The sequence below is a fragment of the Ramularia collo-cygni genome (assembly GCF_900074925.1).
Source record: "Ramularia collo-cygni strain URUG2 genome assembly, contig: RCC_scaffold08, whole genome shotgun sequence".
Classification (NCBI taxonomy): domain Eukaryota; kingdom Fungi; phylum Ascomycota; class Dothideomycetes; order Mycosphaerellales; family Mycosphaerellaceae; genus Ramularia; species Ramularia collo-cygni.
The window spans coordinates 440,109-454,947 of record NW_019716262.1 but is presented as its reverse complement, the minus strand read 5'-3'; the positions used below and the strand labels follow the sequence as shown (position 1 = coordinate 454,947).

Here is a 14,839-nt window from a genome sequence, read left to right as displayed (position 1 = left end):
GCAAGCGGGCTCGAGACCCTCATAGTAGGGAGTCCAGCCGAGGATGAATGAGTAGATATCGTGCAGGACGCCGAAATCAGCATATCGAAACTTCTCAGGATCTTCTCAAGAGTCAAATTTATTCTCTCGATGTGGTCGTCGTCCTAGGAGCCGCTGGAGCCCTTCTCGTTGGCAATGTCGCTCGTCGAACGATGGAGAGACCTCAATGGCAGAATTTTGTTGCCAAGGGTCTTGTGCCCTCGTGGTGATTGCAGCGTCATTATATCGGAACAAGCCTTTTAATCAGCGCTCTTCAAAGAACATTCAACACAGGCAGGTCATGAAGTAGCGTCATTCCTTCGACGCTGTTGCGCAATGGCTACGAAGAGAGGAGCATTGCAGATGTCCCGGACTCGTCGCGCGTGCATCGTCTCCTATTCCACTTGTGCAGCATCTCGACGCATAGGAGTGGTATTCGCAGCCTGGTAGACCACTACTTGGCAACGCTCTCAGAAAACACCGTCGAGAGCGACATGTGAAGGGCTTCGGTCCGCTTTCAGTCAATTCCACCCCGAAGCGTTGAGTGCACTAGAATAATTGAAATTCAGGCTTTGAATCAGTGTAGGATGACGGACGAAAGAAGCTTGTTCGAAGGCATGAAAACAGTATTTCAAGAACTTCGTTCTGATCGGAAGTCGTATATACCAAACTGTAAAGCACGCAAAACATGTCCAACGCAAAATCAATCATAAATCCAACTCCCGCCATCTTTTTACTTCTTGTCGTGACTCGTAGCATCGCAAACGTTTTCGTCGATCGTACAGCACATCCACCTCTCGCTTGGTCGCCTTTCCTCTATCGATCCTCCAATGCTGCAAATGGGTATTTGTGGAACTTGAAACATGAGCGAACAGAAACGCCTTAGGCCGCAGCAGTGATGACCTTGGCGTCAGTCTTCTGCAAAGCCTCGTAAGCCGGTCGCTTTACAATGCCACCGGTGACAGGGAGCTGACTTCCCACACCGGTGAGATAACTGTCAACCTCGCGAGCAGACTGTCGGCCCTCGTTGATGCCCCACACAATGAGAGACTGACCACGGCGACAATCACCGGCCGCGAAGACACCCTCGAGGTTGGTGGAGTACTTGCCGGGTGCTGTCTTGAAGTTCTTGCGGCCGTCAAGCTCAATCAGACCCTCAGTCACTTTCTCCTCAGGAGAAAGGAAACCCATGGAAATGAGAACAAGTTCAGCGGGGAAGAACTCCTCGCTGCCCTCAATCTCCTTCATGTCYCATCCGCCGCCGGAGTTCTTGGTCCACTCCAAACGCTTGATGTTGATTCCCTTGACGTTGCCTTCGCCGTCGTCGACGAAATCCTTGGACATGATGCAGAACTCACGAGGGTCTCTGCCCATGTGAGTCTTGACCTCGGTGTGGCCGTAGTCCACACGGTAGATACGAGGCCACTGCGGCCATGGGTTGTCAGAAGCACGCTGCGCTGGCGGCTGGGGCAGCAGCTCAAAGTTGATGACTGACTTGGCACCGTGGCGAACGGAAGTACCAATGCAGTCGTTTCCGGTGTCTCCACCTCCAATGACAACGACGTTCTTGCCCTTGGCGGAGATGTAGGCATCATCGGCAAGCTGAGAGTCGAGGAGCGACTTGGTATTCTTGTGCAAGAACTGCATGGCGTAGTGAATGCCGTTCAGCTCACGGCCGGGAATCTTCAAGTCACGAGCCACGGTCGAACCGGTAGCAAGAACAAGGGCATCATTCTCCTTGCGAAGGCCGTCAAAGGTTACATCGTCTTGTCCGACGAAACATCCGGTGACGAATTTGATGCCTTCAGCAGCCATGAAGTCAACACGGCGCTGGACAATGTTCTTGTCGAGCTTCATGTTGGGAATACCGTACATGAGCAGACCACCAACACGATCGGAGCGCTCATACACAGTGACTTCGTGACCAGCCTTGTTGAGCTGATCAGCACAAGCCAGACCAGCGGGACCAGATCCGATAATGGCGACCTTCTTGCCAGTGCGGAACTTTGGTGGAGTTGGAACCATCCAGCCCATCTCGAAACCGCGGTCAATTATGGCGCACTCGATAGATTTGATTCCTACGGGGTCCTCGTTGATGCCTAGGACGCAGGCACCTTCGCAGGGAGCAGGGCACACGCGACCAGTGAACTCAGGGAAGTTGTTGGTCATCAACAGGCGGTTGAGAGCATCCTGCCATTGGTTTTGGAAGACCAATTCGTTCCATTTGGGGATAATGTTGGAGATCGGGCATCCAGTATCGGACTGGCAGAATGGGACACCGCAGTCCATGCAGCGGGCTGCCTGGTACTTGAGCTCGTCCTCGTTAAGGCGAGAGCTGAGCTCGGCCCAGTCACGAGTCCGGGTCTTGGCAGTGCGGTACTTCTCTGCACGACGCTGGTATTTCATGAAACCCTTGGTTTTGTCGAGGACAAGCGCAGATCGCTTCTTGTCGGCCTTTTCATCCGGAAGACTCTCCTCGAGATCCTGCAGGCTCTGCTTCTTCTTCTCGGCAGCATGATCATGTTCTCTAGACTGCTCGTGAAGGTTCCGAACGGAGTTGCCTGGKAGGATAGGGAGAGGATACTCGGCTCTGCGAGCCTCTTCCTTCTTCTTGGCCTCCTCTTCCATGACGCGCTTGTAATCAGTAGGCAGAACCTTGACGAAGCGAGGCAAAGCGCGGTTGAAGTCGAGCAAAATCCTGGCGGCAAGCTCGGAGCCGGTGTAGTGGTGGTGGTCCTCGATGAGGCCGCGGAGGAATGCAATCTCGTGTGGGTCGTCAAGAGTTGAAAGCTCGACCATCTCCTGATTGACTTTGCCCTCGAAGTCGTGGTGCAAGTCCAGCACGTATGCGATACCACCCGACATTCCAGCAGCGAAGTTGCGACCGGTGCTTCCGAGAACGACAACGCGTCCGCCAGTCATGTACTCACAACCGTGGTCACCGACACCCTCAACGACCGCGGTGACACCAGAGTTACGGACAGCGAAGCGCTCAGCAGCAACGCCGCGGAAGAAGCAAGTACCCATGGTGGCTCCGTACAAGCAAGTGTTGCCGATGATTACGTTCTCCTCGGCCTTGAAGACAGAGGAGCGCGGTGGGTAAACGATCAGCCGTCCACCAGACAGACCCTTTCCGACGTAGTCGTTGGCATCACCCTCGAGCTCGAGTGTGACACCTGGTGCAAGGTATGCACCAAACGACTGTCCGGCGGAACCACGAATGTTGGCGTGGATGGTGTCCTGTGGCAGACCCTTCTCGCCATAACGCTTGCTGATCTGGTAAGACAGCGTCGCGCCCAAGGCACGGTCAGTGTTGACAACGTCGCATTCGRTGCGGCAAGGAAGTCCCTTCTCAAGTGCAAGCTCAGACTSGGCGATGAGCTTGTTGTCCAGACGCACGTGAAGCTTGTGGTCCTGCTTCCGAACGTTGTAGGTTGCGACGCCGGAGCGAAGGGTGTGAGCGGGCGTCAAAATCAACGACAGGTCGATGTTCTCGGTCTTTGCGTTCCTCAAATCCTCGCGGACCTTGAGCAATTCGGTGTGACCGACCATCTCATTGACGGTGCGGAAACCAAGTTTTGCCATGATGGCACGAAGCTCGTTTGAGATGTAGTAGAAGAAGTTGATGACATGTTCGGGAGTCCCCTTGAACTTCTTCCTGAGCTCAGGATCCTGGGTGGCAATACCGACAGGGCATGTGTTCAAGTGGCTGTGATATAGTTAGCATACGTCCAATTTACGGGATGAACCGCGAGTACTCACCATTTACGCATCATGATACAGCCCATGGCGATCAGCGGAGCAGTAGCAAATCCGAATTCTTCGGCACCCAAAAGACAGGCAAGGGCGACGTCGCGTCCAGTACGAAGCTGCCCATCGGTCTGGACCACGACGCGACCACGGAGATCGTTGAGAACCAGAGTCTGGTGAGTCTCGGCAAGTCCGAGCTCCCATGGCAGACCGGCGTACTTGATACCGGTCCATCGAGATGCGCCAGTGCCACCATCGTGCCCTGAGATCAGGATGTGGTCCGCCTTTGCCTTGGCTACACCCGAGGCAACAATACCGACACCAGTCTCGGAGACAAGCTTGACTGACACTCTGGCTCTTGGGTTGGAGCACTTGAGATCATAGATCAGCTGCTTGAGATCTTCAATGGAGTAAATGTCGTGATGAGGTGGAGGAGAAATGAGACCAACACCAGGAGTGGAGTGTCTTGTGCGGGCGATTGGCCCGGAAACTTTGTGACCTGGAAGCTCACCACCCTCGCCGGGCTTGGCGCCCTGAGCCATCTTGATTTGCAGCTCGTCGGCATCGGCAAGATAGTTGCTGGTGACACCAAAGCGACCAGAGGCAATCTGCTTGATGGCAGACCGCATCGTGTCACCATTCTCCATGGGCAAGCTGCGCTCTGGATCTTCACCACCCTCTCCGGTGTTAGACTTGCCACCGAGCCTGTTCATGGCGACTGCGAGGGTAGAGTGAGACTCCATGGAAATAGAGCCGTAAGACATGGCGCCAGTCACAAAGCGGCGCACAATCTCCGTCCACGGCTCAACCTGTTCGACGGGAATCGAGTTGCCGGCTTCGAAGTCGAAGTCGAGGAGACCACGAAGCGTGCAGTTCTTGATCTGCTCGTACTCCGATCGGGAGTATGCCTMGTAAGACTTGTCGTTCTTCATCCGCACAGCGTCCTGAATGTTCGCGATCGACACAGGGTCGTTAACGTGGGGCTCGCCGCCATCACGCCAATGATACTCGCCCGTCTCGGCGAGACCTGGGATCTCGATAACGTTGCGCGATGGGAAGCCCTTCTCGTGCAGCGCGAACGCGTCCTGTGCGATGAGATCGAAGGTCATACCACGAATGCGGGTGGCAGTACCAGTGAAGCATCGGTCGACTACAGAGTCGTCAATTCCCAGAGCCTCGAAAATTTGAGCTCCCTTGTAACTCTGAAGGGTGGAGATTCCCATCTTGCTCATGACCTTCAAGATACCGCCATCACAGGAGTGTTTGTAGTTGCCAATGAGCGCCTCTGGTGTCATCTTCTTGCGGATCAGACCTTCGCGGTGAAGCTTCAGGATACACTCAATGGCGAGGTATGGGCAGATAGCGTCGGCACCATAGCCGACGAGCACACACATGTGGYGAACCTCGCGAGCCTCGGCCGTCTCCACAACAAGGGCGGCCTGCGATCGCCATCGGTTGCGAACAAGGTGGTGGTGAACCATACCAGTCGCCAAGAGCGAAGATACAGCAACACGCTCGGAGCTTGTGTTGCGGTCCGACAGCACGATGATCTTGTCGCCGCGCTCAATCGCCTCGGAAGCGTTCTCACAGATACGGTCGAGCGCATCGGTGTAGCCGGCAAGACCGTCGGACTTGGGGAAGGTGATGTCGATTGTAGCGACAGTCCAGTCCGAGTGTAATGTTGGGATGCTGTTGAGGGCGTTGAACTCTTCAATAGAGAGCATTGGAGATGGCAGATAGAGCCTGTGGCATTGCTCCTTGTTCATTTCCAAAAGGTTGCCCTGCGGTCCAACGTAAGAGCCGAGCGACATGACGACTGCTTCTCGGATTGGATCGATGGGAGGGTTGGTGACCTGAGCGAACAACTGTCGGAAGTACTCAAACAGCAGACGTGGCTGCTGCGCCAAGCACGCAAGCGGCGCATCATTGCCCATGGACCCGAGTGCCTCCTTGGAGTCAGCGGCCATAGGAGCGAGCAGGRGAGTGACCTGCTCGAGCGAGTAGCCGAAAGCCTTGAGACGGGGATCCTCCTGAACCTTGGTCTCAGTCAGCTTGTGAGACAGGTCGCTGCCGCCGTCAATAAGCTTCTGGTAGATGTCGGGCAAGACAAGCAGTTGAGCGTCAAGCCATGACCGGAAGTCCTGGCGATCTGCGACCGTCTGCTTCAACTCGGCATCGTCGATGATTCTCCCCGCGACGGTGTCGACGAGAAGCATGCGGCCAGGCTGGAGTCTGCCCTTCTGCACGACAGTGGATGGGTCAATGGCGATGGTGCCTACTTCGGAAGCACAGATGATTCTGTCGTCATCCAGGACATAGTATCTGCAGGGACGTAGTCCGTTGCGGTCCAACGTAGCACCACAGTAGCGACCATCAGAAAATGTGAAAAGCGCTGGACCGTCCCATGGCTCCATCATGCAAGCAGCCCACTCGTAGTATGCCTGCTTCTTCTCGTCAATCTGGTCATTGCCTTGCCACGCCTCAGGCACCATCAGCATGACGGCTTCTGGGAGCGAGAGCACTCCGTTGATCAGGAGAAGCTCCAAGACATTGTCAAAGGCTGCAGAGTCCGAACCGCCGTCCTCAATGATCGGGTACAGAGAGTCCAGGTCCTCTCCAAACACGTCGGACTTGAGAACGCCCTCGCGAGCACGCATCCAGTTTTTGTTTCCTCGGAGGGTGTTAATTTCGCCATTGTGAGCGGCCCATCGTAGTGGCTGAGCACGGTCCCAAGATGGGAAGGTGTTGGTACTGAATCGCGAATGAACCAGAGCGAAATGACCTTCGTAGTCGACGTTGACCAAATCGTGGTAGTAGTCGTACACCTGGACGGGGGAAAGCTGTCCCTTGTACACAATGTTCTTGTTGCTCAATGAGCAGAGGTAGAACCAGTTGTGCAGTCCGATGATGTGTGTAGCACGCTTTCGTAGAATGTAAAGCTGGCGCTCAAAGGTCTGCTCGTTGTACTTGTCGTTGAAGTCTTCCTTGGGCTCCTTGCCGTCGCCGTAAACCGACTTCAGCACGACAAAAGGCTGCAAAATGATGGGCTCTCGTGACTTGGCAGCAGGTCCGAGCAGAGAGCTATCCTTTGGAACCTCTCGCCATCCCAGTACCCGTAAGTCGAGCTGGTCTGCGATCTCTTCGAATTGATCGAGCGTCTCCTTCAATGTCTCTTCCTCTGGCTTGAAGAAGACGTTACCCACGGCGTACTTGCCGAAATCTGGGAGTTTGTAGCCCTGCTCTCGCTCAAAGTTCTTGAGGAAGAACTTGTGAGGAATGGATGTCATCACACCGGCGCCATCACCATCTCGTGCGTCAGACCCAACCGCACCACGGTGGGTCATGTTACAGAGGAGGTTCCGTGCTAGATGTCATTAGCCCAATGTCCATCGTTGTCCCCGTCTGATACATACCATCGGTAACAATCTTGTGGCTTGCAACACCCTTGATGTTCGCCGCGAAGCCTACACCACACGCATCTTTCTCGAGCTCCGGGTCATAGAGACCCTGCTTGAGTGGGAGAGCGCCCGCCCAAGACTTGTTCTCGGGCGTGTTTTGGTACTCATAGATGTTTGTGGTTTCTTCTTCGAATTCATCAATCACATGTTCGGCTTTTACATCTTCGGCGAATGATACCCGTCCCATTCTTTCGGCAACAAGCCGAATGGATCGAGTATGAGGTGGGGATCAGTGTGGGGCGTCCCTTTTAGGAGCTTGTAGAAGATCGTGTCTCTGCGGGTGTAAAATTAGTCGCTGCTCCTGTACTAGGTGTGTCTCAATGCTGGTGGAAGTCGCAGAGGTGCAAAATGCGTGGTAAAAGAGGAAGATGGATGATGTAAATGAACTGAATCTTTTGCCATCCAGCAAGGGCCAAGTATCCTGGGATCATGCAGGCACGGCTGGAGAGAAACCGGTTCGCTAGTGGTGACGCGCGGGCAATGTCCGCTCCGATGCTGTAATCGTCTCTGTGGCGATCGTTGCAAGAGGTCGAAGGAAGTGTCGTGAGCGTGCGTAATGAGCGATGGATGGGTGCTGTCGTGGGGGATCTCAGAWCCTCGCGGATTCGTGGGCATGCATTGGATGCACGTGGCATGGAGTTCCACCGCTTGTGACAAGAGACAGGGGACAACTCACCGTGAGGATGTATGTGCCTGCTCGTACTGAGAAGGATTCGTGGAGACTCGGATTTGAGGTGAATGTGTTGGTGTGAGAGGAGGCGAAAGAAAGTCGAGAGGAAGACCTGCGGAGTCGGAAGGGATATATCCACCCCACTCGTTAGCCTGGATTTGTACAGCAGTGTTATTTTGTTTCTCCACTCCCCGTTGTCTCCTCTTCTGCATTGCACTCTTACGCAGTTGAATGGAGTAACGGGCGGCTTGGTAATTGTCTGCTAGGGCATTCTACTCTACTGATACCACCTATTTGACCATATCAATGGGATTCTTTGTTGTAGTTCAGCAGACCACTGTGAGACCCTCGGCCTCATACGATCGACATCTCACAAACGACAAAGCGACCACTTCTATGACGCTGCCTTCTCCTCTCCAGGTACTCTAAACAGACCTTTGACCTGCCATGCTGTCTGGCTCACAGAGCTTGCCACAGTGATTGACATTCTTCCCTGCATCCCACCTCCTCCACGACTGCCTGCCGACCTCTCCGACAGCTCGGCCACGCACAGCTTGTGAAAATAAATCGACCGACCCCGGACCCCATCCAAATAGACTCGCAGCTATGCGACTCTTGTTTGGACCCACGGAGCACCGGACGGCTCCTTCACAGGCCACTGTACAGATGCAAAGCACGTCATTGGTGGACTGGATCTGGCCAGCAAAAATGACTTTGCTGTCTGAGATTGCCGTGCGTGAGCTTATTCCCAGGGTAATGATTGGTCCGACACCTCACAGCAGGGCTTCGGTAGAGTCATTCTTGGATGTCAACGGCTTGGTGCCTTATCGCCTGCGTGAGCCCTGTATTTCCTCAGATCTCGTGAAGCACATGGCACAACACTGCCCWTGAGGCGATCTTCTCCAGCTTGTTGGTTCTACCGTGAGCCTCTAATAAAGTTGCCCACCTTTGTTGGTCTGGTCATTGCTGTTTTTGTTGCATAGGGTTTCTGCCGAACCATCCACGATCCATCTGTATCCTCATAGCAACAGCGATCGGTCAATGCTCGGCGTGTCAATCTTTAACTGCTTCGGAGAAACTCGGAACGGTTGAGATGAGCGCTGAGATGAGCGCTGTCTCGAGGCTGTGCTGCGGCGAGATGCGATCTTCCACTTTCTTCAGTCCCTGGTCATCGTAGAGCTCGACCCCGGTCTAGAAATTTGCCATGTCTCCGATGTCGCTTTTTCATTGACTGATCGCGGGCCAGCCAAGCCGTGAGCGACCAAAGGCTGGTGGGATCGAAAATTGCCGGCTCGCCTTGCATTTTAATTGACGACAACGCTGGCGAACAGGTGTCTGTAACGCAAAAGAGCAGTCCCGCCGAGAGTCAAGCGTTTCATTAAATCCGACTCCACAATCGTGTTTTCGTTATTGCAGAAAGTACCTGCAGACAAGATGGACAACCTTCAATTTCACCTGGCCTTGGCGGACCAGAGACGAGACCTTTCACGTGAAGACCGCTACCAGAGCTCCTACCATACTTAGACTCCTAGGTAGTCCTGACTCTGGCACTCACTGAAATGGGTCTGCCGGTGCGATGGGAAATCTTTGCTCCCGGTCGTATGCCTCCTTCTCGCCCCATGCCATATCGGACGAAAGAGGAAGAACGTTAGCTCGTAACGTGGCTCAAGTCGTCTCTCAGCTCTGCGTCCCGCCGCAGATCGCGTCAGACACCTGAGCAGGGGTTTACTCTGTGTCATATGCCTCACTAATGCGCATAAAAGCCAGGAAACGTATTGCATATATTCGGGGAATGGGGAAGATCAGCAATGCATTTTCACGTTTTCATTATGCGCTACACCGTGCAGACTAGCGAACGGAGCCGCATGCCTTCTGTGGCCTTGGTATCATTTCAGCGTTGGTTGAGCCTCCCTTCCTGACGCCGCCATATGCAAGATCTGTGCTAGGTCAGAGAGTCTTTGAAGACTGCGCATGGAGCCGCCGTACGCACCTCTGTAGCTGCTAAGCGAAAGGTACTTTACGGAGACAACAAGATTGAGCCTGACAAAGAGGACTACTCCGACATGGCATCGTCGTCGTCGCCCTGGAAGTCCTCGTCATCCTCCTCATCGTCATCCTCGCCATCCATGGCCTTTGCAGCTTCGGCGTAGTCGATGTTCTTGCCACGGGTACGGCTCTGCACGATGTTGCTCGTGTCGATCTCTTCCATGTTGTCCTCGTCGGCCTCCTCAGGCTCGCCCTCACCCTGAGATAGAGTGCAATCAGTGAATGCGTCTAGTTGTAGCTCACTTGTTGCGGGTCGCTCACCTCCTCTGCGGACTCATCATCGTCCTCGGACATGGCCATGGTGTCCTCGGTAGCCTTGCCCTTGCCCTTCTGAGACTGATCGGTGATATCCATGCTGCTGTCACCACCCTGCACAGCCTCGTTGGCAGATGGGTCCTGCACGTTGTTGCTCATTGTGATGGTGGATGGTTTGCGCGAAGCTGCGGTGTTGAAGCTTGAAAGATGCTACTGTCAATGTCAATTGAGAAGAGCAATGTCTGGGACTTGGCAGAACCCACAGCAATCAGTGATGAAAATGCGACGTATTGGTGCTCGTTGAAAAAGTGAATGTGTGGTGTTGGAGCTTGGAGGTTGGTGTGGTGTCGCGAAGAAGCCAATCTGGAAGCCCGTGCTTTTTGCGCGAGACGCGTCTCCAGAGGGCTCCATTTTCGCGACACACCTAAATCACGCCTACCCAGCAAACATGACAACCGCACTTCGTGGGAGACCGGCTCGTAAGTGTATCATTGCAGTTGAATACTTGTAGCTATGATATTAACATATCATCAGACGCCCCAGGACCAACTTACTTCAGCTACACGCCGAATGGGAAGAATCTTGTCACGGCAGGTCTCAATGGAGCAGTCCGAGTATTCGAACATGACTCCGACGACGAGCCTGCCATTATTGATGTCTCCTCCGAAAATCATCTGGCAGTGGTGGCCACGAATGACTTTTTCATCATTGGAACCGAGGACGGCGAGGTCGTCAAGTACTCTTTAATCACCAAGAAGCTGGAAAGCATCTTGATACGATGCTCGGGAGCTGTACGCGATCTCGCCATCTCTCCTGATGGGCAATGGGTTGCAGTGGCAAGCGAGTGCGTTCGAGGTTTTCCCAAAGATGCACGACCAAGCTAACCCTCTATGACAGCGAACTGGAGGTGAAGGTCGTCAACACTGGCGATACAGATCGCGTCATGTATCTCCGTGAGCAATTCAGACCTGTCAAGCATGTCTCCTTTGACCTCAGCGGTGCCACCCTTGCGGCATCGTGCACCGACGGCATTATCTACATGTACTCCCTCAGCTCAGAACAGCCWCAATTGATCAAGCGTGTGGATGGGATGATCGGCATGCAGGGGAGTGACTCGGAAGCGAGTTCTCTAGCGATCTGGCACCCCGATGGAAGAGCGTTCGCTGTGCCAACACCGAGTAGAGGTAAGTACATTGTGTACTGCGGCTCCGGAACTGGTTGCTCACGTTGTATCATAGATCTCCAGGTTGTGTCCCGCAACGACTTTTCGCGGCAAAAGGTGTTTCCCGCCAGCCACAAAGCAGACATTAGTGCATTGGCATGGTCTCCAAACGGTGCACTGCTCGTAAGCACAGCGGTGGACCAAAGCTTGACCCTCTGGGACACGAGAAGTCAGAAAGTTCTGAAAACGTACACCGACGTTCGAAGCACCATTTTGGATATCCAGTGGCATCCAAAGGACAATGTCTTGTCGTACACCAACAACAACGGCGAACTCTTCATACGGGAAGACTTTGTACCAGATGCGCACAGGAAACTCTTGAGATTGGAAACCCAGCCCGCTCCCCTGACCAACGATCCGCTCGCCGAAGTCTCCGGCAACGCCCAAAGACCGACCACGAATGGCCACAAACGTTCAGCCCAAGATGATTATCTGGACGATCTTTTGGGTCCTGACGCCATGTCAGAAGGCGGCGATGGCTTCATTGAGGACGATGATGGAGCTGGATATGTAGAGGAGCCAAACCGCTTTGGTAAACGTGCAGCAGAGCCATTGAGCGGTCCGCAAGCAAAACGAACGACAGCTTTGGGTTCTTGGCAACCGCAAGTACATGATTCTTTCCAGTCAGGCAGCACACCGTGGAAGGGCAATCGACGATACTTGTGCCTGAACCTCRCGGGGTTCGTCTGGACCGTCAACCAAGATACTCACCATACCGTTACCGTCGAGTTCTACGATCGACAAGAGCACCGAGATTTCCACTTCACGGACATTTATCGATATGACAAGGCCTGCCTCAACGAGAAAGGCTCCTTGTTCTCCTGTCGGGCGTCCAGAGAACAGCCCTCGACCATATACTATCGGCCACATGAAACGTGGACAGCGCGAACAGAATGGAGAACGCAACTTCCTGCCGGCGAGGAAGTGACTTCGATGTCGCTGAGCGATTCCTGTATTGTCGTCACCACCTCGACAGGTTATGTGCGCATCTACAGCCTGTTTGGGTTGGCCATGAAGGTCCAGCGTCAGAAGAGCACTCCAGCGGTGACGTGCGCAAGCTGGCGCGACTACGTAATGACTGTAGGCAACGGTCCTGTCGGCGGCGATGGGGTCACGCGACTCTTGTACACCATCCAACACGTCAAGCGCGACGAGATCTGTCAGAATGAGGACATTGTCGCACTCGCGGAAGGCACCGAGCTGCGGAGTGTGTTCTTCAGCGATCGAGGCGACCCTTGCATCTACGACAGCGATGGCGTATTGCTTGTATTACAGCACTGGCGTACTCCCGGTCAGGCCACATGGGTTCCACTCCTGGACACGCGGACACTTGACCGTCTTGCAAGCGGCAAGAAGGAGGAGAGTTACTGGCCAGTCGCAGTCGCAGAAGGCCGATTCCATTGCATCATTCTCAAAGGTGGAGAGCAGTACCCATACTTTCCCAGGCCATTGCTCTCAGACTTTGACTTTAAAATCCCCATCACCTCCGATGTTTCCGAGGATGATATTGATGAAGAGAGCGTGCGCCAGAGAGACTTTGAGGAGCAGTACGTTCGTTTCTCCGTCCAACACTCTCTTCTTCGCGACCTTGTGGAGTCCACCAACGCGACGACCTCGCAAAGGGCGGAAGTCTCTGCGATGGAGCGCGAGGTCGACAAAGTTCTACTACAGCTTGTGGCAGGAGAGTGCAGACAGGGGGAAGAGCGCGGGATGAAAGCGCTGGAGATTGCAACGCTTATGCGAGACAGAACTGGCAAGATGTTGGAAGCTGCCGGCAAAATCGCATCGCGCTTTCAGCATGACATTTTGGGCGAGAAAATCAACGAGCTTGCTGAAAGACGACTGGTAGGGTTGGTGGATGACGATGATGTATAGATGAACATGACCGCACCCGTAGTGGACACAGCAGATAGGATCCAGCGTACTTTTGCAGCGGTATTCAATTCTTCATGCCCGAAAATCAGCTTTCCCTGTCATGGCTTGCGAGGATTGTACGTACGGGTGTGAGTAGCCTCCGATACTGTAGTAGATGTGACACTCCGGCCCTGGGACATCAAATTCGTTCGCTTGGAGATGGTTCGGTGTACACAAGACAAGACAAGACAAGGTTACCTGCATCACATCAAAAGAACCAGACGCGAGCCATCCCTCTTACAGAACTCGATCCATTAGGTTCTCTCACTCTTGCCCTACCGCCTAGGTAATCACAACTCCTCCAGAATCCCATCATTTCTCAGGGAAGACACAACAACAACAACATTACAACCCTCTCATCCAACCAGCATAAACCAACTCACGCCCGCAAAGAAAGGAAGAAAGAAGAAAGGAAAGGAAAGAGCGAGATTCCCCATCATGAGCCCCGTGTAACCAACGCACGCATGCACGCACGCACGCACGGGGCAGCAAACAAAAACAAAACATCCTCCTTGTTCTCATCACATCACATGTCGTACCGTGCCGTATACCCACCCCCACCCCCGCCCCAGACCCCAGAACAAATGCAATCAGGAGACAACAACCCCCCCTGTAAGACCATTCTCTTGCACCACAGGTTCACTCTCCTCTCTTCTGCAAGTTTTCTTCCGTGTCACTCATGCAGGGATGGAAGTGTGACCTTCTTCGAAAAAGCAACTAAGGTACCTAGGAAGAATTGTCATGCGGCTATCCGTAGGAATCGGAAACGATTGCGGTCGGGAAGCCGTCGCCGTCCGTCCGCTGACCAGCATGGTTCTTCTTCTTCCTCGTTCGTTCGTTCGTTTGAGGGCGCAGTAGTGGGTTGATGATGTGATATCTGGTAGTACGAGAGGCCGCCTGTGTGATTTCGGTGCCTTTTTTTTTTTCTTTCTTGCTGGAGGGGATATATATGTAAGAGGGCGGGTCTGCTGTGGTTTTTGTTCTCTTTCCGCTTGAGGTTTTTAGACCTGTTGGACTGTGTGTGCTGGATCTTCTATATTTTCTTGCTGATACAAGAGTGACAAGAAAAGAAAACCCGCTTACTTTAACTTACCTTTGACATAGAACAACAACCGCCTCCCTCCACAATGTTACCCATGCCAGCTCTCTTACAAATGCAACTCCTGCAACAACAAATGATGGGAGGAGGAGGAGGAGCCGAAGGAATAGGAATGGGAATGTCCCCCTACGACAGCCTCGACGACGAAATCTACGAAACCATCGACCCCAGTCTCCTAGCAATGTACTGGATGGAAGGCTTCGGCCACGGAAACGCGCACGGCCAAATCAACGGCCAACTCCACGCCATGGATCAAGCTTCGCAATACTATCAATATATGATGCAACAAATGGCACATGCGCATCGTATGCAATTGATGGGATATCATGGACCGGGTCAGGGGATGAGGAGTCCGAGGAGGAGGGCCAAGATGCAGATGGCGAGGATGATGAGGTTGAATAATGGGG

General features: G+C 53.6%; 3 protein-coding genes; 1 reads left to right on the top strand and 2 right to left on the bottom strand.

Moving 5' to 3' along the window:
* Nucleotides 1-900: 900 nt before the first annotated feature.
* RCC_05705 (probable glutamate synthase) lies at nucleotides 901-7,413 on the bottom strand (the record flags this gene model as incomplete). XM_023770971.1 has 3 exons in its annotated part: nucleotides 901-3,727; nucleotides 3,781-7,132; nucleotides 7,182-7,413. 3 exons carry the CDS (start codon nucleotides 7,411-7,413, stop codon nucleotides 901-903), a joined length of 6,411 nt encoding a protein of 2,136 aa, XP_023626739.1.
* A 2,536-nt stretch (nucleotides 7,414-9,949) lies between these two features.
* RCC_05704 (uncharacterized protein) lies at nucleotides 9,950-10,356 on the bottom strand (the record flags this gene model as incomplete). XM_023770970.1 has 2 exons in its annotated part: nucleotides 9,950-10,141; nucleotides 10,204-10,356. The coding sequence occupies 2 exons, from the start codon at nucleotides 10,354-10,356 to the stop codon at nucleotides 9,950-9,952; spliced, it is 345 nt and encodes a 114-aa protein (XP_023626738.1).
* A 289-nt stretch (nucleotides 10,357-10,645) lies between these two features.
* On the top strand, nucleotides 10,646-13,294 carry RCC_05703 (probable chromosome segregation protein (SepB); the record flags this gene model as incomplete). XM_023770969.1 has 4 exons in its annotated part: nucleotides 10,646-10,676; nucleotides 10,732-11,041; nucleotides 11,095-11,381; nucleotides 11,436-13,294. 4 exons carry the CDS (start codon nucleotides 10,646-10,648, stop codon nucleotides 13,292-13,294), a joined length of 2,487 nt encoding a protein of 828 aa, XP_023626737.1.
* Between the last annotated feature and the right edge of the window lie 1,545 nt (nucleotides 13,295-14,839).